General features: G+C 39.9%; 1 protein-coding gene across 1 annotated transcript in view; it reads left to right on the forward strand.

Moving 5' to 3' along the window:
* Positions 1–26,746, forward strand: part of IQGAP1 (IQ motif containing GTPase activating protein 1) — a 90,937-nt gene that overhangs the window by 32,510 nt on the left and 31,681 nt on the right. The window contains exons 5-15 of the mRNA XM_073227103.1: positions 2,083–2,159; positions 7,197–7,264; positions 8,396–8,509; positions 10,148–10,326; positions 11,006–11,090; positions 15,971–16,134; positions 16,915–16,999; positions 18,022–18,185; positions 18,370–18,530; positions 19,717–19,841; positions 21,406–21,569. Of these exons, the coding sequence (XP_073083204.1) occupies positions 2,083–2,159; positions 7,197–7,264; positions 8,396–8,509; positions 10,148–10,326; positions 11,006–11,090; positions 15,971–16,134; positions 16,915–16,999; positions 18,022–18,185; positions 18,370–18,530; positions 19,717–19,841; positions 21,406–21,569 (1,386 nt within the window). The remainder of the gene's footprint in view (positions 1–2,082; positions 2,160–7,196; positions 7,265–8,395; positions 8,510–10,147; positions 10,327–11,005; positions 11,091–15,970; positions 16,135–16,914; positions 17,000–18,021; positions 18,186–18,369; positions 18,531–19,716; positions 19,842–21,405; positions 21,570–26,746) is intronic.

Genomic DNA, 26,746 nt, shown 5'->3' on the forward strand with positions numbered 1-26,746 from the left:
GTAGTGTGTGGTCCGTGACTGAATGATTGTAGTGTTTATTGGGATATCTTCCCTGATCTCTTTGTATTTGCACATACAGACTAATTACAGAAACTTAATACATTTTTTGGTTCCTTATCCCTTTGGCTCCTCCTCCTTACACCTGGTACTCCTGGCTACCTCCTCCATGAAATATTTTGTTGTTTTGACTTTGATTTTCTAAGTTGTTTCTGATCCGGCCAGCTAGTCCTCTGTTTTCTTCAACTTTCTATCTGCCATACCTAGTGGTGAACATTCCTTAAGATGCATTCCTTATTTTAGCTACATTCTCTCATCCTCATGGTTTCAATTATTTTGAAGACTATGCTGTAATGTAAGGTAAACACAGTATTGACTGCCTGGTATTCCTCCCTTGATAGCTTTCTGTCACCTGGAATCTCCTAGAAAGGTGGAAATTCTCCTAGGAAAGAAACCTACCTCTCCCCGCAGTGACTTCCCCTCCTCCATAATAAATGTACCCTGCCATCACCAGCCGTCCAGTCTCAAAACCCTGCAGTTAACTTGGACTCCTAAATGCAGTTACTTCTTTAGCCTTCCTCAGTTATTTGAAATGTCTCCTTTATCTCTTGAAACAGCCTGCCAGCCTGCCGCCTTAGCGTCAGTCTCTGCTCTATTCAGTGTGTCCTGTCTCGTCTCAGTCAGGACCTTCTGAGGCTGTTTTTATGCTCGGCTCCAAAGCTAGGACTCTTGTGTGGCCTGCATATCAAGTTCAAACCTGTTTGACTTTCTAGCTTAACATCTGATTCCATCCTACCTCCCCAACCTTACTTTTCTATTACTTTCTAGACTGTATTGTGTACTATTTTGGGGAATGGTCGCTCCCTGTGACCATGATTTTCATCTTCTAGGAGACCACATTTCAGTCTTAGGAAATGAGCATGTAGAGTTTGAAAAATTATCAAAAAGTTTGATTCTGATACACCCCATCTCTCAGGGGGGACAATTTTTTCTTGTTCAGAGCCATAGCTGTTGTGGGAAAAGCATAAAAACAATTAAACACACTGTGTTAAGTGGCTATAATAGATACAAAGTACTCTTCCCACTGCCTTAGTTAAGGCCTTTGATTGCTCATCCAAATTCTTCTAGTCACCTCATAATTAAGTCTTTCACTTCTCCAATCCACTGTGCCCTTTTTTCCCTAAATTACAGATTGAGCTGTATGGTACCATGAGAATTACCATGGTAATGTTAATCTAATATAATTAAAATATCTAATATATTACCATGAGAATAGGTCTTGAAATTCAAGGTTGTTCCCAGTCTCCAACCTGTACTTTCTCTGTTCCTGTTCAGCCTCATTCATTGACTCATCAGATGTAGAATTCCTTCCATGACCTTGGCTCTGGACTTGGCATTGAAAACAGAGCAGTGAACAACACAGACCTGGTCCTTGCCTTCATGTGGCTTATAGTCTATTAAATGTAGTAGATAATAACATGAGAAATTGGTTAATTATGCTAAGTGCTACCAAGGAAAACTATCTCCCACATTTCCATATACATCCTCTATATCATCTGTGTATCTTTCCACTTCGGCCAAATAACACTTTTCAATATTTTATAGTATTTTCAATGTCTAAATACAGTGGTTTGCAGTAACTAAAGCACTTAGTATTCACTGTTGAGTTATTCCTCAGTCTAGGCATGGTGGATAGTAACTAGCTAGATGGTAACTTAGGGAGAGTGCAGGCCTTCCAAGCCTCATTTGTTTGCCAATCATTTAAACTGGACTGGAACTTGGGTTTCATTTGCCTGCGTCTGAGTCTATAATAAGTAAATCACTTTCACATATCTAGTGAAATTTGGTGGGTTGATGAAATAAGGCTTTTCCAAGTAGTGTTTCCATTCTGTATTGTGGCAATTTGTTCCTTGCATTACTTAACGATGTTATGTCTGTTCACCCTAATGACATTATTTGCTGACTGCCAACTAATTTTTCTAATTGTCCAAAGGTTTATTTGTATTATTGATGATTGGTGGGTGAATGATCAGATGAACCCCAGTGGGATGGATACCTTACACTACCTCTTTTATTTCTTCTTAGATTTTTTACCCAGAAACTACAGATATCTATGATCGAAAGAACATGCCAAGATGTATCTATTGTATCCATGCGCTCAGGTAATCAGATTTTCTTGGTAAAATAAGCAGTGTACATAGATCCAGAAAATAGATCGGTGGTTGCCGGACATGGGGCAAAATGGGTGGAGGGGGTCAGAAGATACAAACTTGCAGTCATAAAATAAGGAAGTCCTGGGATGTAATGTACAGTGTGGTGACTATAGTTAATGTGTTATATATTTGAAAGTTGCTAAGAGAGTAGATCTTAAAAGTTCTTGTAAAAATGAAATAGATTTATTACTGGGTGGTGATGGGTGCTAACTAGACATGATTATTTTGCAATTATACATATCTTAAATCATTACATTATACTTCTGAAACTAATGTAATATGTCAGATGTCTCAATAAAAATAAAAAGAAAGGAGTTTAGGAATAACACCTGAATTGAGTGTACAGCTTTTTGTCCATGGAGTAATGAAAATATTTTTACGTTAGCTGACAGAATTTTCAAATAGAGTAGGATATTATTATTTTAACGAAGTGGTAAGAAAAAGCTGTGTTTTTTTAGAGAGCAGGGAGAAGGGGTGTATTTATTCCCACAATAGGAAATAATTTTGCTTTGAAAACATTATCTTTCAATATTGATGTAGTGTTTCTGTGAACTATGCATTTCACTTGGGGCACAGTTCCTTTTTAATTAATATCTTAAATATTATACAAAGTATATATTTGAAAACATTGTTTACCTTTTTGTTTCAAGCTGCTGAGATGAATTATAAAATGTATTACATCTTGATATTCTTTAGTAGTACAATCAAATCTTGCCAGTATCTTCAAATAGTATCAGCAAATATCGAATGGTTGATTTATAGTTCAGTTATCTAGGTCTTCACCAAGCCATTTGTTCATTAAATGTCTTTTATGCCAACATGAATATTATAAATAGAAACAATGTAATTTTCTCACAATTTCATAGTAAATTTGAAAAATGACTTAATTTCAGATCCTTAGCTCTTTAGAATCAACAAAATATTCGAAGGAAGAGGGGATACGTGTGGAAGGAGTGTGGGATGGCATGGGAGTAGGTGTGAGAATTATCTTATTGAAGAGCAGAACAAATGTCCTTGGTGGCCAGAGGACTAAAGGAGAAGCGGGTAGAAGTGAGTGGGACATGAGTATGAGGTTCCTTAGCTTGGGCCGCTCCTTTTATATAGCATCCCTCTGTGTGCCTGATAATGTTAATCACATTGATGAGTGTACATATAACAGTGACCCGTTTGATCAGACATGCACCCGATCCTCGGTAGCACTGGAATCAGTGTGAAACCCTGAAGACAGACTGTAGCAGAGGACTGGGGGGTCTCCTGTGTGGACTAATGCATTAACCTCCTTAGAAGTTTCCCTCCCGAGGCCCCCTTCTGGTCCATCTGCTGTGCTGCGGTCAGAGCTGTCTTTCCAGAACAACCCTGATCACATCGCGTCTTCCACAAAATATTTTGTTAACTCCTTTCCAGTCTCACCACCCGCCATTCTCTCCTACATGTCTATGCTCTAGTTTTCACCAAACGCGCCTTGTACTCTTGTGCCTTTGGCCTGTTTTATGCTGTTTCCTCTGTCCCGAATTCCCTTTTCTCCCTAGTTTAACATGCGCTCTTCTCCAGGTGCCCCCTCGGAGTGTTGCTTGTTCATTGATGAGTTCTTTTACTTTTTCTCTCTCAGGCAGAATTAGCTACTAGCATTTTGTACATAAAGTAGAGTGCTTGTTACATTGATATTCTGGTTGGTTGTTCTTAAAACCTGCATTTTGGGGGCAAGAGCTATTTTCCTTTATTTTTTATTTTTGGAATTAATGTTGTGTCAGAAATCACACATTATAACACATCTTCCTCTCCCCCTCTTCCAGCCCAAGGGGATATTGAATCGGTACTTTGTCTTTATCAGATGACTCTCGAGCTTTGTCTCATCCCCGCAAGGTGCAGCTCAGTCCCGCCCTTGGCGGGGTTTGCCATCTACAGCGACTCCAGTTTATTCCTTTGTCTAAACTTGTGGGTTGCTGGTTTTGCTTTCTAGTTATTGTTTCTTTCATGTTTAATTTTTGTCTCCCTATTACATTATCTTAGGGACACAGATCATACCTTACTTTTCTTTTTTTTTTCCTCCAAGGTTCATAGTGTAATGTTGGACATGGTAATTTTTTAAAAATGTTCAGGAATGGGTGATATCTAGGGGAATTTATAGATTGTAGCAATTTCAAATGTATGTGTCTGAGCCAGAGTCAGATTAATTCCGAGAACTGTGATTGGCTTAGTGTTACCTGAGGTCTGTCTGTGTTGATAATCTTCTGAAGGCTGTACCTACAGTGGGTATTTGAACTTGCAGGCACAGAGGCTAAGCTGGCAGAATTCCTTCCGGTGAGTTCTGTAGCCACCACTCCCTGCATTGTAACCTGGGTTCTAGGTCCTCAAGTTCTCTGAATCAGAGATGAAGTATGTATTAACTGTGCCTTTCCAGTAATGGGGTCAGAATGAGAAAGGGAGGAAATCTACTATTGTTTTCCATTCTCTTCAATATGCTGCTTCTGCTTAGGAAGTATATACAGAGCAATGTGTTCTGGTTGGTTGGTGATTTATGATTTCTTTCCTTCTTTATATTGTTTTTCCTGAAGGGTGGGTTGGCAACTCTAGATAATCTGTAGGAAATATTTATAGGCGTGGAGCCTCTTTACCATAAACACAGTGCTCAAGGCAGATTCCTCCCTGCACTGTATTGGGTTAGGCACTGTCTCCTTTTTGAATCAACAGTAACAGAGAAGCATTATCTCCCCCACCTGCCTTGTTTAGTCTTGACTGGTATCATTGCAGAGCTAGTGTAACATTTAGTCATGCTAAATTACTCGTGTTGATTACATTCCACTCTTAGATAAGACCCCAGTTCTCCATTATTCCAGACATATTTGTGTACTCCCAGTTCCCCTGATGATTTATCCTTCTAAGAACTGGTTTTGGAATTAAATAGGCCCACAATCCTTTATTCTAAATTCAAAAGAACCCTAAAAGTTCTGAGGATTAAGTTTAAGTTTGGTTCAAATACTTTTGTTGGCAAAATCTGATCAGAATCAGTTGAGGTTATATAGCATATTTGTCTGCTTAGTATGATTATATATTTCTTTGCAGAAAAGTAATGCATTTGTTTAGGGGCATGGCCTCCAAGCTTCCTGAGAGTGTGCTGTAATACTGTATCCACTGGGAAACCTTGCTAATATCTGAGAAATCTTAAATGCATATCTGGCCCAGAGAATTTAGATAGGTAATCATGGATTATACTAGATTCTGATTCTAATTAACAGCTCTGTTTGTGTCTAAGAGCCTTTATTAATCATTTTTAGGTCAGCATAGTGACTTCTAGGTTACTTCATAGTCAGCAAAGGTAATTGGAATCCAGATAGACTAACACAGCTTCCATCTCCACATTGCTATGAAGTACTGCTTAAATAAGAAGAAAGGAAAACTCTGAGGTGAATTACAGACTAACTGTTACAGGTTCCTAACAGCTTATTTATAAAAATAGGCAGGGGAGAGCAGGAATAAAGATGGGAGAGTGATGTTTACCTGTACCTTTAGGATTTTTAGGTTTCAGTTTTGAAGCTTAGTGCTTTCTGTTTTGGGTAAGGGATCTAAGGATCTAAGTGGCCATTATGATTATAGTCATAGCTTAAAACATTCCTAATAATTAAAATGAGATAAAAGTAAGGTGGTGCCCTGTCTTATCTTCTCCTCTACTTTTTATAGTTGCTGGTGATAACCTTTAATTTACTAGTGAAAAACATTAAAAGCTAACACTGTTAGAGCTGTGAAAGCCACATTCTTGAACTTTCTGAATGCGTGGCAGCCCCTCTCTTGTTTCAAAGTAGAAATAAAAGGAAGAAATTGCTGGAGAAAATATTCTTACTAATTTAGAATGCAGATGGGACATACTATGTGGGAGAAATACTTAAGGAAACATATTACATGTAGAAAGTTAGCTGTTTTGCTTTGGAAGATGTATTACATAGATTTAAAACCTATGAGAGGAACTTTGTGTAGTTCTGTCTTGAGTATTTTACTCAAAACGGAAATACATGATTTATACTTACACTTTTCTGAGAAAATTATTAGCTACTGTGGATGTGTAAATTCGAATGTGCTTTCAGAACACTTGATTTTTTTACATTGCACATTTGGATTTATTATATACAATTTAAATTCTGATCTGTGTTTTATGCATGATACATATTTATATTTAGATAATACTGAGCTTTATAGGTTATTTTCAAAAACGGTAGACCATTCTATTGAGTTTCCATGGTTAGATATTTTTTATTTCTTCCCTTATTGCTAGGCTGTCATTGTCTTGTTCATGTCTATCCCTGATCTCTTCTAACTTACTCATTCTAATTTACTAGGGTTTTAGAATCCAGAGAACAAGTCAGACTTACAGATACTTAATTATCCATCTGTCCATCTGTGAATATATGCTAGGCTCTGGGTAGACATTGGTGAATAAGACCTTTATTGTTCCTGCCTTTGATGAATTTTAGAGTGTAACAGATATCTTCTTTTATCTAAAGAGTAAAGATAATATATTATGTACTTTGTTTAAAACTCCCAAATTACCTGAATTAGGTTTTTCCATCAGTAATATGAATTCAATTTAAACAAGATTTTCTATCTGAATCATTTTCAGATTTGTAAAATGTCTTGCTACTTAAAACTTATTGATCATAGAAGGTAAACAGAAGTGAAGATTCTTCTCTTCTCATTAACATTGATGTTAACATTTATGTTAACATCTAATCACACACTGGATTTGTACCAGAACTGAGATTTGAACTTATGTCTAGTGATTCCCAGTTCAGTGTTTTTCGCTTTACATTATGTGGCTTTTTATGTAAAACTAAAGAAAGACTCTGGAGTAAAATATTGTACTGCAAAGGGGAATATTGTAGAGTACTGGAGTCTCTGTATTCAGAATGTTTCTATTTATGCTGATTTTCCCTTTAAGAGGGGCAGCTAGGTATAGCTGGGAGGCCTAACCCTTCTGCATGTTGCGTGTTCTAGTTTGTACCTGTTCAAACTTGGCCTGGCTCCTCAGATTCAAGACCTCTATGGAAAGGTTGACTTCACAGGTAAGGAGTTACTAACTTGGCAGGAAATGCTTGATTTATGTGGAAATAGCCTGGAGAGTCAATAACACCAATCTTAAAGACATAGGGCTCGAAAAAGAAACTGGCAGCAGAGATGAAAGAAGTAGAAACAGCTTGCTTCTCCTGGTGTGGTGGGACGATCACCAAACTTGGAATTTCAATTTCAAGCTCTAGTCTCTTAGTTATGATGTGGGGATAATTAGCGAGTCTCAATTTTCTTATGTAAATAGGGCATAAAATTAATATAATATATAAAACAAAGTATGTAATATTAACATCTAACATTAAATGTTCATGTATAGTAAAAAAAGACTTTATACCAGTCTTTCCCTTTCCCTTCTAGCAAACACTGATTGTGGGCAAAGCAAGGGGTGGAGGGAGTGAGGTGATGCACAGATGACAACTTAGTAATTTGAAAATTCTAGCTTCTTTGGGTAATTTTAAAATTTAGCTGACTTTATGTGTATTTGCTACAGTCAGATGCTTAAAGAGATGGGGGCTTGGGAAGAAAAGAATAGTGGTAGTATTGGTTAGGGGTAAGGCAGATCCAAATCATTTGGGCTGGTAATTATTTTGTAGGTCTGGGAATTTTAAAAGTTGGTAATAAAACTTTTATCTATGGTGTTTTTCCTTCAGGGAAGTTGTTCACCAGACTTGGGGCAAGGGCCAAACCTTACATGTTGTTTTCTTTATCATTTGGTTTCCTGCCTTACTAACAAACTTGTTTAATAGCAGCTAGTGATTTGGATTGTAAAGACCCAGATAACTGCCTGGATTGTCATTTACTTCTCGTTGAACTTCCTTTAAAACTGTGTTATTCATAGTTCATTGGAGGAAATGCCACAAGTAGCAGTTTTGGAAAACTATTTTCTGTAGGACCATTCTCATGCTACAGCTATTTCTGATGCTCTTGATATTAGCAATAATAACTAATGTCTGTTAAGTACATGTTATGTGCCAGGTACTGTTAAGTGCCTCCCATATATTATCTCATTAAATCCTTGTAACAACTCTAAGAGGTAGATGCCATTTTATAGTTGAGGAATCTTTTTCCTTCCTGAATTCTGGAAAGGTGCTTAACTTCCTTGACTGAGTCTTAACTCTTTCCTGTAGAGGAAGAAATTAACAACATGAAGATTGAACTGGAGAAGTATGGGATCCAGATGCCTGCCTTCAGCAAGATTGGGGGCATCCTGGCTAATGAACTCTCAGTGGATGAAGCTGCATGTAAGGAGAGAGAAATTTTGTGGTTTCAAATGGGATTGTTGCTACCACTTTCAGTAATTAATACTTTAATGATGATATTGGACATTATGAATTTTGCTAGCAAGTTTAGGTCAGTAGATGCAGTTTTAAATACTGCTGTAGTTTTTATGCTATTGTTACTTGGAAACAAGTGATGGATAATGATTAAAAGCACTTAGATGGGAGAATATATTCATAAATGACATCCGATAAGGGTATAACATCCAGAATATATAAAGAGCTCAAACGGCCTCAACACCCAAAAAGCAAGTGACCCAATTAAAAAACGGGCAGAGGATATGAACAGACACTTCTCCAAAGGAGAAATTCAGGTGGCCAATGGGCAGATGAAAAGATGCTCCACATCACTTATTATCAGGGAAATGCAAATTAAACCACAGTGAGATACCGCCTCACACCAGTTAGGATGGCCAACATCCAAAAGACAAGGAACAACAAATGCTGGAGGATGCAAAGAAAGGGGAACCCTCCTGCACTGTTGGTGGGAATGTAAATTAGTTCAACCATTTTGGAAAGCAATATGGAGGTTCCTCAAACAAACTAAAAATAGAAATACCATTTGACCCACGAATTCCACTTCTAGGACTTTACCTGAACAAAACAAGATCCCAGATTCAAAAAAATATGTGCACCCCTTTGTTTATCGCAGCACTGTTTACAGTAGCCAAGATATGGAAGCAACCTAAGTGTCCATCAGTAGATGAATAGATAAAGATGCGGCACATATACACAATGTAATATTATTCAGCCATAAGGAGAAAACAAATCCTACCATTTACAACAACTTGGATGGAGCTAGAGGGTATTGTGCTCAGTGAAATAGGCCACGCAAAAAAGACAAGTATCAAATCATTTTACTCATCTGTGGAGTAATAAGAACAAAGAAAAAAACTGAAGGAATAAAACAGCAGCAGACTCACAGACACTAAGAAGGGACTAGCGGTTACCAAAGGGAAGGGGTTGGGAGAAGGGAGGGAGGGAGGGAGAAGGGGATTAAGGGGCATTATGATTAGCACACATAATGTAGAGGGGGCACAGGCAAGGCGGCGGGGCACAGAAAAGACAAGTAGTGACTCTAAAGCATCTTACTGCACTGATGGACAGTGACTGCATTGGACTGTGTGTATGGGAACTTGATAATATGGGTGACTGTTGAAACCACAATGTTGCTCATGTGAAACCTTCACAAGATTGTATGTCAATAATACATTAATAAAAATAAATAAATAAAAGCACTTAGTGAGTTCTACATTTCAGTGCCTCTTTGAGTTTCTTATTTTTTAATGGTATTTACATGATGATTAAGGGTGAACACTTCTGTAATATATGCTCTTTACAAGGGTTTTTTATGACTATTTCCCTGTGAGATTACAAATTCAGCATCCCACATACGGATTGCAGGCAGAGCTGTAGCTTTGTGCATCCTGAAGAAGAGACTGGGCTTACAGGATGAAGGGAGCCACTCCTCCCACCCCACCTGTTGCTTCTCTATGGAAAGGAACCTCTCTCTGTAATGGGGGTTGCAATGTTTTTCTTATGTGTAGTGTACATCCTTCCTATCTAACTTCAGTGTTCTATGCTTTTTGATTGTTCTTTCAGTACATGCGGCTGTTATTGCTATTAACGAAGCTGTTGACCGTAGAATTCCAGCTGACACGTTTGCAGCTTTGAAAAACCCCAATGCCATGCTTATAAATCTTGAAGAACCCTTGGCTTCCACCTACCAGGATGTGCTTTACCAGGCCAAGCAGGACAAAATGACAAATGCTAAGAACAAGGTGAAAATTGATTATATTCTTTCATCATTTGATAAGACTCCATTTAAAAAAATCAGTTTTATTGAGGTATATCTTATATACAATAAAATTCACCCATTTTAAGCATATAGCTTGATGAGTTTTGACAAATGTCTATGGCTATGTAACCATCACCCCGAAAGGTCTCCATAGTCTATCTCTACTGCCCCCCACTCTCTTCCCCTGACCCCAGGCAAACTGTTAATCTGTTTTCTATCACTTAGTTTACCTTTCTAGAATTTCATATGAGTAAATTGAATCATACAGTATGTAGTGTTTTGGAATTATATTATCTGCTTTGACTTCTGCTTTCTTGAATTTCGTGCAAACCAGGGAGAGGCTCTGAGCTCTGGCACCTACAGGTGCCTGTCGTGCCCAGGTCTGCAGCAGGGATGCAGGCCCACAGGTGGGCAGGGCGGGGGTCACCGGCACTTCCCTCTCTTGCCCGACTCTAGGGGAACCCCTGGGCTTGCTATTAACAGGTGGATCTGCTTTTTATGTTCTCAGTTACAGTCATGCAGCTTTCTGTTTTGTTCTTTTTTAAGAATTTTAAGCTACGCCCTTCCTTGCCCTTGGTTCTGTTCTGGTGAGGGAGGAATGCGAATGTGTGTCTGCGGTCTTGGAGACCTGAGCTAATCTGGTGATGCTTTCTCATCTTCAGACAGATAACTCTGAAAGAGAAAGGGATGTTTATGAGGAGCTGCTCACTCAAGCTGAAATTCAAGGCAATATAAACAAAGTCAACAGTAAGTATGTCCCTGAGTCAGGCATCTAAGGGGATATTACAGAATAATGTGAGCGTCGATCTATTCCTGGACTCATGGCATGGTTTACATTTATTTATTTTAGACCTTAGTGGGTTTGTTCAGGAACTATTGCTTATCGCTGTCTTTGTGTTCACACGTTTTCTGTAGGAGTGACCATGGCCCTCTGGCCCTCGGTCCTCCATGCACTCATCTGCTCTAGCTCGTCTGGCCTCCTGGCTGCAGGTTCACTCTTCAACCTTGTGTTACATATTAAAAAAAAGTCTGAGTAGGGATTTTATTTTTCCTATGTAAAAATAATGATATACTTCTGTTTATCTTTTAAAGAGTAATGAAAGTTATCTAGAAGTAAACAAAAAAATTAGACCCCTATCACCTAGAAATAACCACTATTGATATTTTTATGCATATCCCTTTCAAAACATATATTTAAACAAAAATAAGATTCTTTTCATATTTGGTTTTCATATATATGTGTTACTTTTGAGAAATTAATTTTTTGAAAGTATCATTTTCATTTTGTTACTCTTTTGCTAAATAACCTGATTTGGTTCCTTATTACTTGCCAGACAAAATGTGGATCCCTTGCAGTATTTCATGCATATAGTTCTCTATAGAAACTCACTTGCCTAATTGTCTCCCATACTCATCCCATCCATTTTGTCACTCGTGAAGAGTCTGGCTCTGGAGTGGTACAGACCTGGGATTTGGTTTCTTGTTCTCTTAGTAGCTGTGTGACATTCAGCATGTGTGGCATAGAATTGTTGTGCTAATGATGAGGTAGTGTGTATAAATTGCTTGGTATTTTGTAAGTACTCTAACATCAGTATCATCACGTTTCTTAATCATGCTTTATCTCTTAGCTGATCCAAATTGTTCCCATCGTTCAAGATCCAGCTCAGCTCTCATTTCAGTGCCTAGCCCAGCTCCAATATACTTGCTGTTCAAATCTCCTACAGCATTTATAGACTAAAGCACACAATTTTTTTTTTTTTGAGAGGGCATCTCTCATATTTATTGATCAAATGGTTGTTAACAACAATAAAATTCTGTATAGGGGACTCAATGCCACAGTCATTAATCGACCCCAAGCCTATAGCTCAACAGTCTCCAATCTTCTGAAGCATAACGAACAAGTTCTTACATGGTGAACAAGGTCTTACATAGTGAATAAGTTCTTACATGGTGAACAGTGCAAGGGCAGTCATCACAGAAACTTTCGATTTTGATCACGCATCATGAACTATAAACAATCACGTCAGATATGCTTATTCGTTTGATTTTTATACATGATTTGTATGTGAATCCACATTTCTCCCTTATTATTATTATTATTATTATTATTTTTAATAAAATGCTGAAGTGGCACATAGATGCAAGATAAAGGTAGAAAACATAGTTTAGTGCTGTAAGAGGGCAAATGTAGATGATCAGGTGTGTGCCTGTAGACTAAGTATTAATCCAAGCTAGACAAGGGCAACAAGACATCCACGGATGCAGAAGATTTCTCTCAAAATGGGGGGGGTGAGGTTCTAAGCCTCACCTCTGTTGATCCCCAATTTCTCTCCTGATGGCCCCCGTGCGACTGTGCCTGTCTTAGGTTGTTCCTCCCTTGAGGAATCTTACCCGTCTCTGGCTAACCAGTCATCTTCTGGGGCCATACAGGGAAATGTAAAGTTGGCAAGTGAGAGAGAAGCAATATTGTTAGAAAAGGTTAGCTTTTTACTTTGCAGATTTATGCCCTGTGGCTTCTATGCCCAGCATTTGTCTTGACGTATCTTTACCACTTGGAAGAATTATGATACTCGGTAATTTTCGAGATGAGGCACTAATTCTACTAAAGGGTTGTAATTAGGAAGGAAGAAGAAAAGCTATAGAAGTAGCAGACGGAAGAAAACATGGGAAGATTGATTATTTCTTTGACATATCTTCTTGTAGAGTAACATAAGCATGTATAGGTTTTAAACTACTACTTAAATTGCGCACAGACATTAACATAATAGGAATACAGCTACATAACAAAAGCAGATCTACAATTACCAGCCATATCCAGTGAAACCAAGAAAACCAGTTAGGTAACCTAGACATTTGCTTGAAAACTTATCAATTATATGATGGATATTGTCTAACTGAATTTGAATAGTTTGAGAAAAATCAGACAAATTAAAACAACACATTCCTGGGAACTGTTCACATCCCATATGTTCTTTTAACAGTAGATATTCAATAGTCGCAAGATTTTGGAGCGCTGCAACTTGCACTTTTCCTAATTCTTGGTTGAGTTCCGACAGTATAGATCCAGTCAAATTTGTTGTTTTACTGTATGCACAGGCCAGTAAAGCACACAATTTTATACTTAATTTTATATTGTCTTACATTAGTGTTTTTACATTTATTTATTTTAGACTTTAGTGGACTTGTTAGCTTGGTCTTTGCTTCTGACATCTTTATAAACTACTTAAAATAGAGATTACTTATGAGTTCTGCTACTTTTGAAATCCTAGTAATTCCTAGCATGGGGTTAGAGCCACCAAAAGAGGTAGAAAGCTCTGCCTCTTAATTTCTCAAAAGTAACACATATATATGAAAACCAAATATGAAAAGAATCTTATTGATTTCAAGTAGGCTCGATTCTGTTTTGCTCAAGTTGATCATAACATCAGTGGTAATAGTAATTAGTGTCCTCTTTGTTCATTGGAGGTCCTAATCTCTCACTTGAACTACTACTCTGAATAACTAGAGAATTTATAAGATTTTACCAACTCCATATGATAAGTTCTAAATCCTGACCAGGAATCTTTGTATCTCTTCCATCCTGGTGCACTTTGGACAGCTTTCTGAACAGGGCAATGATTCCATTCAACTATGGGTGATGTGCTGTGTCTCACGAATGCTTAGGCCAGCAGATACAAGCCCAGTGTCCCTGCATACCTAGCTGCCTGAGTGAGAAGGAAGTCCAGTGCTTCCTGCTGCATACAGTGCGCATCTCAAGGGAAACACAGGCGAGGTTCATCCCCTAGGGTGTGAGATCCAGCTGTGAAGCTATGAGCGCTGCCCCAGGAGAAAGCCTCAGGCCAAATAGTTAAAATTGAGAAAAAGTTAATTTTATTTCTTGTTAAGTAGAATAAGGAAAATTAGAGTTGGATAATTCAAGCTTAGAGGGAGAAAGTATTTAAATATTCTAAATTTTCTCTTTATAGTATAAATTTAGTAAGTGTTCATTTAAATATTTGTATACGTAAGTAGTAAGTTTATGTTTCTAGTAAACGCATAATTGACTTGATGCTTTTGTAGATTGATAAACTGAGATTCTGCATTGCAAACCTAGAGAAAGCCTGGTTATTATCTCTGTTGATTTTGTTTATTTTCTGTTCCCTGCTACTACCAAGCTCCATGAGGACAAGAAATATTTTGTCTGTTTTGTTCTCAGCTGTATTTGCAGCATGTAGCAGATGCTTAGTAAATGTTAAAGGAATGTCTGGTTAGGTGGCAAAGGACCACGTAGACCTGCAGCCATGACTCACGGAGACCCCACCTTGGTGTGGTGATCAATTAGCTGAATTATAGGCATTATCATTGTGAAGAACTGAACAGTCTCTTGAAGTCTACAGTGAGACCATAAATCCATGGGAAATTTTTAACTTTTCATTCTGTGACCTGTTGGTTTTGTTTATTCGTTCTGCTCGTCCTTGCTGTCCCACCCCCATTTTCTAGTATAGTTGGGACTTTATTTTTCCTTGAATTGTTTGTCTTCTAACACCTTATGTTAATTTTTTCCTTTTTGATTTTTTTCACAAATGGCAGCATTTAAAATTAAGTACTGCTATGATCCAAATATTATGATTTCTAGTATTTTATTATTGATTTGTTATGCTACTTTGGTGATAAAAAGTCAGATGTTCCCATTCCCTGGGTATGGCATGAGAACTCTATTTTCTCTTCTTAAAGTAGGGAAACTAAAAAATAGTATGTAGTGATCATTTCCCAGTGGCTGTCACTTCTGAAATCAGAAAACGCCTTGGACTTTCAAGCTTATAACTTATTTCTTTACAGTATACAAAGTACTTTTGTATATATGATTTCATTTCATCTTAACCATAACACTGTAAAGAAGGTATGTTTGTTTATTATTATTCCCAATGAAGGAGCATCTGGGTTCTCACTGTCAGATACTGTATTAAAGACCTTATGTGGTTCTGAGAGGGTGTAGACAGCCCCTTCCCTTCCACAGTCAGGCCACCCTTCATGTCTGGGCACTGCCTGCTCTGGGTGAAGTGTGCTCAGGACATACTAGGGTAGTGAAGGGATTCAGAATGATGCTGTGTACGAAGTGGTTGAAGGAACTAATTAGTCTGGAGTGGACTGACACAGGGAAAGGGGAACTGGATGTATTCATGTGTTGACTCTAGGGTGAGAGTTTTAACCATGTTTTTTTTTGAAACAGAATTGTCCAAAGGTATAATAAATAACTGTGGAAGAAACTTTCTCCTGTTTAAAAGTTACTCTAGACAACAACTTGGCATTGTAGAGGGAATTTAGGCATGTGTTGGTTTGGATTGGTGCCTCATATTGCTGCCCATATTGGCGCCAAGCTTTCTACATCTGGAAGCTTTTAAGTAGGGCTGGGGTGTGGTCCAGGAATCTTTTAAATCTGATCAACGGCCTGGCTGGGAATCCCTGGGTTTGATGACTTTAGGGTTCTCTTCCAATCCAAGATCATACTCCAGATGTTCCAGAATAAAGGCTGTCTGAATTATGTCCTCCTAATCTGGAACCAAGATTGGCTTTGGGGAAGAAAAAATAACCTAGGCCATAATGTTAATGTAATTTTTTCTTGAGCTTTTGCCTTTTTTCCTCCTCAGCATTTTCTGCATTAGCAAATGTAGACCTGGCTTTGCAGCAGGGAGCTGCCCTGGCCTTGTTCAAGGTTCTGCAGTCGCCGGCTCTGGGCCTCCAAGCACTGCAGCAGCAGAACAGTGACTGGTACCTCAAGCAGCTGCAGAGTGATCGACAGCAGAAGAGACAGGTAGACTCAGGGGAACTAGCAAGGGGCTGGCTGTGTCCATTGGAACCCACTCTGTCATTTAAGGGCATTTATGGGGCTGTTTTTTTCTAATATAAGTTTCTTCTGGGGTTCTTAAATGTTGTCAGGTAAAGTACACATTGTCTTCAATCTCTTCTGCTTTTAGAGTTGTAAATCCTCTTTTAAGTAAACAAACAAAACCTATCCTCCCAGCCTAACCACTTGAAGCCTCCTCAACTCCCAACTAAAAGCCATTGGGGGAACCTGAATTTTTTTACATTCTTACTTCATGTATTTCCACTTTAGAAAACCAAACTTCACTGGTTTCTCAGGCCACACTGGGAAAATGATTAACGTCCAGTAAGAGTAGACTGTGTGGGATTGTACTTTGTAGGCTTTTGAAGGACAAATATGAGGGGCTTTCTTTTTTTTTCCAAATAAGGGCAAGTATACATTTTACAGATTCCCAGCATATACTGGCTAGAGTAGGCAGCATTAATGTGTTAAGGATTCTGTAAACATTTTATCTCAGAACAGTTTGATGTTTCTCATGAAAAAAATTGTTTTTTTTCTGTCCTGGCACTTGTAAAGTATCTGTACCCCAGATTTAGCAAGGGCTTTTGGCTCTTGCTAGGGCTGTGCCTTTGGCTGCATATAGCCTAACGCTGTCATTTAAGCCTGGGGTTCTCTATTCCTAGGAACTGCTGTTGAGGTGTGGAAACTATCAGGTCTGGAGGCATAGACATGAGTAATCTTTACATAAGTGTTCTTTGCTTTTCTCAGGGTGGTCAGGCTGATCCCCTGCAGAAGGAGGAGCTACAGTCTGGAGTGGATGCTGCCAATAGTGCTGCCCAGCAATATCAGAGAAGTAAGCGTCCTTGCAACTGGGTGTCCACCGAGCACCGTCACTTACAGGCCTGACGTTAGATTCCTGTCACCCCTCACCCCGACCCTAGCCTACAGTCATAATCCACCACTAAGTCCCTTTGGCAGTGGGGTTCCTCTAGTTTTGAAAGTAGAATTGGAGTCACTGTAGGGTCCTTTTGGCTAGTAAGCACTTCGTGGTCGGTTAGGGAAACATTTGGGGGAAGCAAGACTTCACAGGATTGATGGGTGAGATTTGAACGGTGAAAGAGGAGAGAGGTGTTCCTAATGTGGGCAGTTGGGGAAAGGAAGTGTGAGCAGAGGTACAGAAGGTGAGACGTGTATTTAAGGAACTGTGGTTAAGATAAAAATTTTGTAAATGTTTTGGGCTGAGTTGCATAAAATAAAGGCTTAGCTAGATTGTGGAAAGCTTTGAATGGCAGCCTAAGAAGCTGATCTTTATATGCTGGGCTACAGGGGAAGAAAGGAGTATTTCCACAGAGTAGTGATGGCGTGCAGGCTCCTGTGTGAACGGGAGTGGGAAGAACACGGGGAAGGAGAACAGGGGGCTGCTTTCTGTCAACAGCTTCATTGAGATACAGTTTGTATACCACATAACCCACCCTCAGAAAGGAGGCGGCTTTTGAAAGATAGAGGTTCTATTTCTCCCTCCCCCTTTTTTTTTTTGGTTTTCCTAGACTTATTTTTTATATTAGAGTTTTGAGATAGAATTAATGTACCATACAATTCACCCAATTTAGAGTGTGTAATTCGGAGATGGGCCGTCATCACCAGGATCCATTTTAGAACATCAACCACTGCAAAGAGAAACTCTGTACCCATTAATGATTGTTGCCCATTTGCTTCCCAGCCGACCAGCCACAGGTGACAACTAGTCCAGATAGAGGTTCTGCTTCAGATGGTTTATGTGCTAATGGTTTATCTGCAGAATAACTCCTGTGAAAACGGCACCTCCTTCCCTCAGGGCTCTCCAGCTGCGTTTCTCATCTCCTGTTTTCTACCCAGGACTGGCAGCAGTGGCGGCAATCAATGCCGCAATCCAGAAGGGTGTTGCTGAGAAGACTGTTCTGGAATTAATGAATCCTGAGGCCCAGCTGCCCCCGGTGTATCCATTTGCTGCTGATCTTTATCAGAAAGAGCTGGCTACCCTGCAGCAACAGAGTCCTGAGGTAGGTCAGCAGAACCCGTCCTGTTCGCAAGCAGAGTGGAGTGGAAGTGAGTTTAATACCCACTCCTTGGTGGGGTTGGGTAGAACCAGAAACCTATAGTGCTTAATGGTTTTATGAAATGTCCAGGCTCCTTGGTGTTCAGGAGTGCCTCTCCTCACTCTCCCCCACTTCCCTCCCCGCACAGCACAGCCTCACCCATCCTGAGCTCTCTGTGGCCGTTGAGATGTTGTCATCGGTGGCTCTCATCAACAGGGCGCTGGAGTCAGGGGACATGAATACAGTGTGGAAACAGCTGAGCAGTTCAGTTACAGGCCTTACCAATATTGAGGAAGAGAACTGCCAGAGGTGGGTGTCCAGAGTGGTGGGTGGCCTGAGCCCGTCAGGGGGCTGACGCCTCTTCCGTGTGTCAGCGCTCCTCTTCTCAGGCATCGCGACTCTAGCGTGACTGTCTCGTTTTCTGTTTTGATTACTTTCATTCTTTATAAAGCTGAACGGTTTGTAGTAAATTACATGTATCGTAGCATCCCACTCCTAACTATACAACTAGTCTTATCCAAAACAATGAGGATATTTTGTCGAAGAGCCAAAATAACACTCTTATATCCTTATAAGATCAATAATAACACTTTAGTATTCTATAAACCCAGTCCATCTTAATACTTCCTCACTTGTTCTAAAACTGCCCTTTCCAGCGGGTTTTTTCAGACTAGGATCCAGTCCGGGACCACGTGTTATATCTGGCCTGTTGTGTCCTTTAGGGATCTTTTAGCCTAGCATTGTCCCTTTCTTCGTGACACTGGCTTGTTAAAGAGATGGGACCAGTTGTCCTATAAAATGTCCCACTTTCTGGTTCTGGTTGCTTCCTAATATTTAGCTTAGTTCTGTAAATTGCAAATTAAGTCTAAAAGCTTGTCAAGATTAAATTCAACATTTTTGGTGCTATTTCATATTTTCTTATATCAGAAGCCCTATCAGATCTACCTGTCACACCATCAGAGATAGGAAGAGTGATCCTTGGATGAGGAGACTGCCCATCCTCCCATTGTATATTTATGTTTTTCCCTTAGCACTATTTCTTTTCGCACCTTTTGTACCATCAAAATATCAAATCTCTATTAACCATTAACCATTCACCTAATATTTTTAACCCCAGTTGATAATCCTTGTCTAAATCCATACTTTTAATTAAGAGTTGCTGAGTGATGATCTCTTGATCTGTCATTCCTTCTACATTTATTAGCTGGTGTATGGCCTCGTTTTCTTCTCTTTAGAGAAGTTGCTGGAGCTGCTGCCTCTGATTCTAGAATCAGTCTTCTGTTAAGATTGAGTGATATCGTACATTTGCGTATTTTGTTTCAGGGACCTCCTTAGTCCCAAGCTGGCCTCTAGAGTGTGTCAAACTGTTGGAGTACCTGAGCCGTCTTTGTTTCCTTGATATTTTGCCCCCAGACTTCTTACTCCTCAGCAAGCCTGAGGGAGGGCCCCTTTTCTGATGTTGACTTCATTGTCTTTTGGTGGGGCACTGGGGCAGGTATCTCGATGAGCTGATGAAGCTGAAAGCTCAGGCACATGCAGAAAATAATGAATTCGTTTCATGGAATGACATCCAAGCCTGTGTGGACCATGTGAATCTGGTGGTGCAGGAGGAACATGAGAGTGAGTAATCTACTTCCCGTCCCCTCAAATGATGTCACAGCTAAAGGCGGTGTGATTTCCATGAACTGGTTCTAAACACTACTCCTGGAAGGATTTTTGGAAATTGAAAAACGTATATATAACTCAAAATGCTAAGGTTGGATTGTTTTTAAAACATTAGGCAATTGCTATAGTTACGTGTGTGTGTCCTAAGAACTAGAAATTTCAGGAGGTAAATTGAACATGATCTGTTATTTTTGAAAGCTGTTTTAACCAGTGACCCTAACTACCCGGTTAGGTCCTACTGCGTGGCTTGAGGGTAGAGTCCCCCAAAGAATCCTCTCGTTTCAGGCACCAGCTGCAAGTTCCAGGGAGTTCCCAGGTCACCATATTTCTGAACAACTGGCTGTAAATTCAGGGGCTCCCTCTACCTATTCAGGTTCAGTAATTAGCTAGAATGACTCACAGACCTCAGGCAAGAGTTGTTATTTATGATTATAGTTATTTTATATATAAAGGATACAAGTCAGGACCAGCCAAAAGGTCAGTGCCTGGTAGGGTCCCTGATGTGAAGCTTATGTGTCCTCAGAGTGTGTTGCCCTCCCAGCCCGTGCGAGTGTATCACAGCCAGGCGGGGTTTCCAGAGTCTCTATTGGAATTTCATTCCATATGAATTAATGAACAATTGGCCACGTAACTGAACTCAGCTTCCAGTCCGCCTCCCATTCCTGGAGACAAGGGGCTCATATCGCAGTGTTGGCCCAAAGCCCTAGTCTTCTAGTCACACGGCTGATCTTCCCAGCAGGGCCAGCCCCATTCTGGAACTATCCAGGAGCCTGGCAGGAGTTACCTGGTTAGCATAGACTCGGGAGTGGTCCTCGGAGCCCCCCGTGAATACCAAAGATACTCCTGCCCCTTGGGAAATTCTAAGGGTGTAGAGGCTTCTTCCCAGGAAGAGGGACAAAGATACCCCCAATTTTTTATTTATACAAAAGATTTATTACAGTTATAAAAGTACTGCCAAAGATACCTGAGGAGTGAATGTTTCCAGTTTTAATTTGTATTTCCTGTGAGAAATTGATGCATTTGACTTAGTGGGAAGAGCCTCGTCTTGGGTGGGGACCCCTGGGATAGATCTTCCTTCTGCCACTGGTTTGCTGTGTGATCTTGGTGAAGAGATTCCCCTAAGCCTCATCTTTTCTTCTGTAAAAATTTAAATTTGGTGACTTTTTAAGATTCCTTGAACTCTGACTTTTTGCGAATCAAAAATGGTTTTGATTATACATTGGAATGTACCTGAAAGCTATACTATAAAGCCAGTTTCATCAAAATCCTCATCACCTTTCAGTTAGTTAAAACAAAAGGACTTGAAATTTCAATGGAAATATGGATACAAGGGAGTTTACTTTAAATGAAATAAACATTACATTCAAAAAATGTTTAAATGCTGCTTTTTATGGGTGACAAATCATAGTTTGAATTATGGTAATGCTTAAGTGGATTTATTACTACTTAGCATGTTTAAAGACTGATTTGTTTATTAACTTATTAATTTTAAAAATGACCTTTGTCCCCTCGTATTTAGGGATTTTAGCCATTGGTTTAATTAATGAAGCCCTGGACGAAGGGGATGCCCAGAAGACTCTGCAGGCCCTGCAGATTCCTGCGGCTAAACTTGAGGGGGTCCTTGCAGAAGTGGCCCAGCATTACCAAGACACACTGATCAGAGCCAAGAGAGAGAAGGCCCAGGTGAGTGCCATCGAAATTGTTTTCTGTGCAGAGAATTTCAGCTTTCTAGAACCAAGGTAGGGGTAGGGGCATGTCCCTAATTCACCCGGTGACCATTTCCTGGGCACCCTCAGCCTCGGAGCACTGGAGGGACACAAGGTGTGAGAGGCACGGTGCCCTCTGGAGGCTTGTGCTGCTTTACACATTTGGTTTTTCGTTCTCTGTTACTACTGTAGACACATACCCTATGTCTCTTTAATTCTGTGTTAAAATGTAAGATCCAAAAAACTGCGTAAGTGATTTAAGATTGTATACGTTTTTACAAGTGAACATACCTGTGAATTCAAATTATTGAAAACATCAACAGAATCCTTCTCACATCGCCTCTCTCCCTACCCACTCCTCCTCTCCCAAGGCAGCGGTAACCACTCTCTGGGTCTCTAATACCACAGGTTTTTTGCCTGTTTGAATTGTGATCGGGTGAGGTCGGACATTGTCCACTCTGTGTCTGCCTTCTTTTGCCGACATACTGTTGGTGAGACTCATCCATGCTGCCCGCGTGCAGCAGTAGTTCGTTCTCATTGTGTGTGATGCCGTTGTGTGCTTATAGATTCTATTACTGGTGAACTTTTGGTTGTCTCCTTTTTGGCTGTTGCAAATAGGTCTTCTATGAATATGCTAGTACTTGTCTCCTGGTAAATATACGTATGCATTTTCTGGTAGGTGTACCTTTAGAAGTGGAATTTGTGAGTCATAGGGAATACATACATGTTAAGGTTTAGGAGATAATGCTATAAAGTTTTTTTTAACAACAGCTTTATTGATATATAATTCATATACCATATGTCTCACCATTTTAAAGTGTACAGTTCAGTGTTTTTTAGTCTGTTCACAGAATTGTGCGACCACCACCACAGTCAGTTGCAGAACATTTTTATCACCCCAAAAAGAAACCTGGTACCCATGAGTAGTCACTCATTTTCCCTCAGGTCTCTCCAGACCAAGGCAACCCTCAGCTTTCTGTCAGTGACTTTCCTGTCCTTTGGAAGCAGAGTCACATAACATGTGGTTCTTTGTGACTGGCTTCTTTCACTTAGCTTGGTTTATCTAAGTTGTAGCATTTTATAAGTATTTCGTTTCTTTCTGTTGTCAAATAATTCATTGTATGGCTGTTTACATTCTATTTACCCATTTTTGAATTGACGGATATATGGGTTGTTTCTTTTTACAGCCAATAAGAATAATGCTGCTATGAACATGTAAGTTTTCCAAAGGAATTGTAACACAGACCCATCTTACACAAAGTTTATCTTGCCTTCAGCTAGTTTGCTGAGGAAATAGACAAGGTTTATGCTTCTTTTTATCCTGTTGCTGAATAGGAAATTGTGTTGTATGTGGTAGGCACTCAAATATTAGTTGGAAGATTAAATTAAAGCTTGCTTAGTTCTGTTTTTTTCTAATTGTGATTGATCTCCTTGTAATCATCCTAACAAACAACAATCAGATAGGGAGGGCCACAGCTTCCTTTTCTGACAGGACATTCCTACAGTGTAGCAGGTGGACGAGCTGAAAGAACTTTGTAATTCAGGGGCTCAGGTTCTTCCTGGGAAGTGAAAGGTAGAAAAACAGACCAGGGCTTTTGCGTTACTGAAATTTTTGTACACTGACACCCACATGGGCTCCATAACCTTGGACTGTGGTAGAGAAATTACGGGTGATACAATGTTGGTAGATCTCCTTTGATTCCATTGTTTCGAGAGTTGTTGACATTACCGTGTCCTAGTCGTGCATTTGTGGCAAGTACCAGGTTTCATTTAAGAGGCAAATTATTATTCAGAATGTTAGCTGATCCTGTTGCTAGGATTGAGTCACAATTCCTATTTTGTAGCCAGGAAATTGAGACAAAGGGACCAAGGATTTCACTTCCTCAGGTGAGAAGCAGCCGGCTATAGGAAAGCTGTTAAAGGAGGTCTCTGTTCGATATTCGGATCAGAGCTTCCCAAATTTGGCTGATCATCAGAGCCCTTGAAAGTCATTTTACAGACTCCTAAACCCTAACACTGTTTCTGCCGATTCAGCCTCTCTAACCTGGGCCCTGCCTGCAGGGATTCTGTGTAGGCCAGTCGTGGTAGTGTTGGTTTTGCTGCCATGTAAGTTCAGAAGAGACTTGTGTCTGACGAGGACAGTGAGCTAGGTCGGGTTCCGTGTCCAAAAAAGGAGAACAGATTGAGGCTACACCTTGTGCCTGCTCTCACCCAGGCTCTGAGCCTGACGGCTCCTTTTGTTTGGGTCACGGGAGTTAAACTTTCAGAGGATGTGACTAGAGTTTGAAGCATTACCTTTTGCTGTGGAATAATTTTTCAGAGTTCATCAAAGGCGGAGGAAATGGGGAGTTAGAGGGAAATTAGCTTGACACTGCAGGCCCAGCTGGGTATACTGCTTATAGGTGGCGTTATCTTTTTTTAGGCCTTAGTTTAGCAGTTCCTCTGAGCCATCTTGGGAGTGGTTTTAAAAATAATCTGCGTTCTAAATTTAGTAAGCACAAGATCTTTTTTTTCGAGCATATTTTTTTAAATTAAAATCACTAATGCAGAATATCTGATCGCCGTCTGTGGGTAAAACTAATATTTCCAGAATATCTTGCCTGGCTTTAGTACGTCTGCATATCATTAGGCTTTCAGAGGTGGAACGAAATACGGCTTTAGTGCATTTGCATCATTCCTCAGGGGTGGAGAGAAGTTCATCTCCATGTCAATGGGTAATTTCCCAGGCAAGGAGGGCTTATGTGTACTTGAGAGGTGAGGGGAGGGCCGGTTTTGCTTCTGGTGGAGCAGGAAAGAGAGAAGGCCCCGGACTGCAGTTTGTAAGCAATAAATGGGTTTTAAACTTTATTCGTCCCTTTGACTGATTTCGGTTTTTAGAGTTTTTGGCCCAGGATTTCCTCTCCCCAGACTTACACTATCATTTCTATTTTCTTTGTTAACAAACTGTCTCCTTTCTGGGGCCCTTGAGTTTTTTTATATGCATTCTCTTTCGTTTTGCTCAGATGGCGAAGAATACACATTACAACTTTTCTCGTTTAGCAGGTTATGGCTTGGATGGGAAGGTAGCTATTCCAGGCATAGTCTGGAGTGTATGATTAAATATCTCCTCCATGTCTTCATCATTCTTGCTTTGTTTTATAGTAATTCGAACTTTTTATTTTTCTCAATTCACCACTGAATCTGTTTGCTCTGTATGTCCAAATTATGTTGTCCAGTATTGGAAGAAAAAGTTACTTTCTCAGGGTTGGTCCAGGCTGTGGCTTGGCCTGAGCCCTGTCTTGCAGCCGCAGCTATACTTTGTGGATCTTCGTGCCAGTCAAGCGGCTGGGCGCTGCTTCACCAGCCTCAGGTCATGCTTGTCAGTGAGCCTGATCGCGGCTGCTTGGTGCATGTTTCCCGAGTCTTTGCCCTTCTCATCAAGGATATGAATAACCTGCTCATGGACTTTTCTACCGACGTTCCATTCTTTCCTTTGGGCTTTCTTCTGTCCTCGGTGTCCCTGTCATACTGCAAGTATTTGCATGGATTAGGTGGGGTGGTCTGGGTGCACAAGCAAAAAGGCTCACTGGCGCGGGTGCCGTCTTCTGCATCAGGTACTTGCTGAGACAGCTCCTTATAGTCTTCATAAAGGTTTGTAACATTAACCTCTTTGGAAAGAGTGTGGCCATCCTTTCTGTGCTGTATTTTCTTGCTTTTAGCAATTTCTGCTACTTTCAGTCCTTGTTCCTCTTCTTGGACCTCCTCTCCAGCATCATCACTAACTTCCCTGTGCTGGGCCCAAACAAAAGATCTTAATTTAAATTTGGGCTATAGTTTTCTTGTAATATCTTTGTGTCTGGTTTTGGTGTCTACATCATAGAATGGATTGGAAAGTGTTCTTTACTCTCCTGTGTCTTTGTAGAGGTTGTAAGGGCTTGTGTTAATTTTTCTTTAAATATTTGGTAGAATTCTCCAGTTGTAGAATATGTTTTGATTATGAATTCCATCTATATTTTTTATAGGTCAGTTCAGATTTTCTTCATGTATTCTTCATGCTGCTTCCTGCCCTCTGGGAATTCCATTATGCATATATTAGTATGAATGATTATGTCTGTAGTTCCCTGAGGCCTTGGTTCATTTTTTTTTCATTCTTTTTTCTTACTATTCCTCAAACTAGATATTGTTTTTCAGACCAGATAACTTCAAGTGAACTACCTTCAGGTTCACTGATTCTTTTCTTCTACTGGCTGAAATCTGCCGAGTCCCAGTAGTGAATTTTTCATTACAGTTATCATACTTTGCAACTCCAGAATTTCACTTGGCTCTTTTAAAAAAAATAATTTCTGACAGTAGTCTCACTTGGTGAGACATTGTTCTTGTACTTTTAGTTCTTTAGATGTAGTCTCTTTGCATTCTTTGACATAAGTCTTTTTCTTCTTAAAGTTCATTTGGACAATTTCTATTGTCTGCTTCTTCTTTTCCTGTTTGGACCTTGCTTTCTTGTTTCTTTGCATGTATTGCAATTTTTTTTTGAAAACTGGACGGTTTTAGTTTCTACCCCCTTCTCAGTGTTTATTGTTATCACTATCATTATTGTTTGTTTAGTGACTTTTAATTCTGTTAAGTTTGTATTGTTTGTCAAGTGTGTCCACTGAAGTCTCTGCTTGTTTAGCTAGTGGTCAGCTAATGATTAGACAGAAATTTCCTTAAGTGCATAGAACCAATAAAGCCCCAGCCTTTGCTGAGGGGCCTGTGTGCTTGTTAGGTCACATCTTCAGTGTTCAGCCGGGCAGGTTAGAGTTCTGCCTTAGCCTTCACTTCATGCGTGCTCAGAGCCTCAAAGGCAGCCAGAGGTGAGAGCTTGTGGACTTATCAGATCTTTTCTGAGCACGTGCAGAGCCCCCACACATACTGTGACCTTCTAGATTCCCATCCCAGGAGTAAGTCAGAGCTTATCAAAGCTGTCTGTGGACATTTCATTCTCCAACTTTTTCTTTCAAGGTTTTTAGTTGCTTGCCTAAATTTTTATCCACTGCCCCAGGCATTTGTGTTAAACACATATCTCTTACTGTTTTTGACAAATGCCCCTTGAATAAAGTATGTTTGCACTGGGTCTTACTATGGCCTTCAAAGGAACCACCTAACTGGGCAACTAATGACAGTTCTGGGAATAGA

This window comes from Manis javanica, chromosome 18, assembly GCF_040802235.1.
Source record: "Manis javanica isolate MJ-LG chromosome 18, MJ_LKY, whole genome shotgun sequence".
Classification (NCBI taxonomy): domain Eukaryota; kingdom Metazoa; phylum Chordata; class Mammalia; order Pholidota; family Manidae; genus Manis; species Manis javanica.